The sequence below is a fragment of the Mycetomoellerius zeteki genome, unplaced genomic scaffold (genome assembly GCF_001594055.1).
Source record: "Mycetomoellerius zeteki isolate Tzet28-1 unplaced genomic scaffold, Tzet1.0 scaffold521, whole genome shotgun sequence".
In the NCBI taxonomy this organism is placed as follows: domain Eukaryota; kingdom Metazoa; phylum Arthropoda; class Insecta; order Hymenoptera; family Formicidae; genus Mycetomoellerius; species Mycetomoellerius zeteki.
In genome coordinates this window covers 19,447-21,073 of record NW_017257525.1, presented here as the reverse complement: position 1 = coordinate 21,073, position 1,627 = coordinate 19,447, and the positions used below count along the sequence as shown (strand labels likewise).

At 32.9% G+C, this 1,627-nt stretch overlaps 1 protein-coding gene across 1 annotated transcript; it reads left to right on the top strand.

The window, feature by feature from the left end:
* The first annotated feature begins 999 nt into the window (after positions 1-999).
* LOC108727751 (putative nuclease HARBI1) lies at positions 1,000-1,505 on the top strand. The gene is made up of 2 exons (XM_018455982.1): positions 1,000-1,266; positions 1,385-1,505. The coding sequence occupies exons 1-2, from the start codon at positions 1,146-1,148 to the stop codon at positions 1,489-1,491; spliced, it is 228 nt and encodes a 75-aa protein (XP_018311484.1). The 5' UTR covers positions 1,000-1,145; the 3' UTR covers positions 1,492-1,505.
* The last annotated feature ends 122 nt before the right edge of the window (positions 1,506-1,627 follow it).

Here is a 1,627-nt window from a genome sequence, read left to right as displayed (position 1 = left end):
TTATTAGTGGAGGCTGTGCGAGGTGTGGAAAAGCGGGTGAAAGACTTCGGAGGGGGGAGAAGCGCTCGTAATTGACGGAAATGAGTTCCAGGAAAGTGTTGTATTGATTAATGGGATCGTCAGGATGAATGGAATTGATAGTTAGGGAGATAATACTAGAGTTATCTCGTAAATACTGTTTGACCTCCGCCCATTGAGATTTAGTAAGAGAGATCTTGTGCGAGAAGACAGACGACGTATGGACCATGCAGCTCACTCTAACTTCGATGGGATGGTGATCACTTCCGTGAAGGTCTGGAAGGACTTGTGCCTCACATAGGGAGGAGACGTGTGGCGAAGCAATGACTAATGCCCGTTTCCATCAAAGTCGTTCAAAATTTGAACCGAGTTTAAACTTCGATCAACGACATTTTGCGTTCCACCAACTTTTTAGAAGAAGTTCGAATCGGTTGAACGGCGTTCATTATGAACGCCCATTTTTGGTCGGTTAACAAGTTCGAACGTCGTTTAAGCAGAAGCCAACACGAAATATTTTAAGGTTATGTGCAATCTCTTCTTGATATAGAATATACAAAAAAAACGAGTATTATGGCATATTACAATATTTTATCATCATCTGACGACGATGAAGATATAATCCGGTAAAAACATTTATAATATTGTATATGTTTATGAATATTTATACATGTTATTTATATGTATTTATGTATATTTCGTATATGAAAAATTTTTTACCGGGATATATCGACAGAAGACCCAAAAGATTTAAACAACGCATGAACTATTTTGACGATTTGGACGATATCGAATTTAAAATGAGATTTCGCCTAAACAAAAACAGCGTTCTTCTAATATTAAACCACATAGAAGAAGTATTAATATTTCGATCAAACAAGTATGTATATCTTTATTATTATTTTATTATCCTTATATCATATAATTATTAAAAACTGATTAATATAAATATTTATTTTTGCAGAAATAATCCTATAACTCCAATGCAGTAACTTCTCTTAACACTAAGATTTTATTCAACAGGATCTTTTATAATATCTGCAGGTGGTTTTGCTGGAGTAAGCACTACTAGTGCCCACAGAATTATTCATCGTGTTACGAACGCAATTGCCAGACTTCAAGCAGGTTTTATGAAATTTCCTACTACAAATAATGAAATAAAAAAACAACAATTGGAATTTTATAAAATCTTTCGATTTCCTAGAGTTGTAGGTTGTATAGATTGTACACATGTTCGAGTTCAATCGTTTGGTAAATACATAATTTTATTTATATTTTCATCATACATACCTATTTTGATAAACTATATAAATAGAAATGCTAGAAATTATTATAAGGTTTTAAACTTGTTTTATTTATTGTATTGTAGGTACTGAAAATGCAGAACTATTTAGAAATAGAAAGGGATATTTTTCTTTGAACGTGCAAGTTGTGACCAATAGTAATTTAGAAATTACTGATATAGTAGCTCGATGACCTGGATCAACACACGATAGTACTATTTTTAATAATAGTCGATTGCGAGGTACATTTGAACAAGGAATATATAGGGATGGACTGTTATTAGGTAATAGTGGTTACCCTATAAAATCATATTTAATGACACCATTAT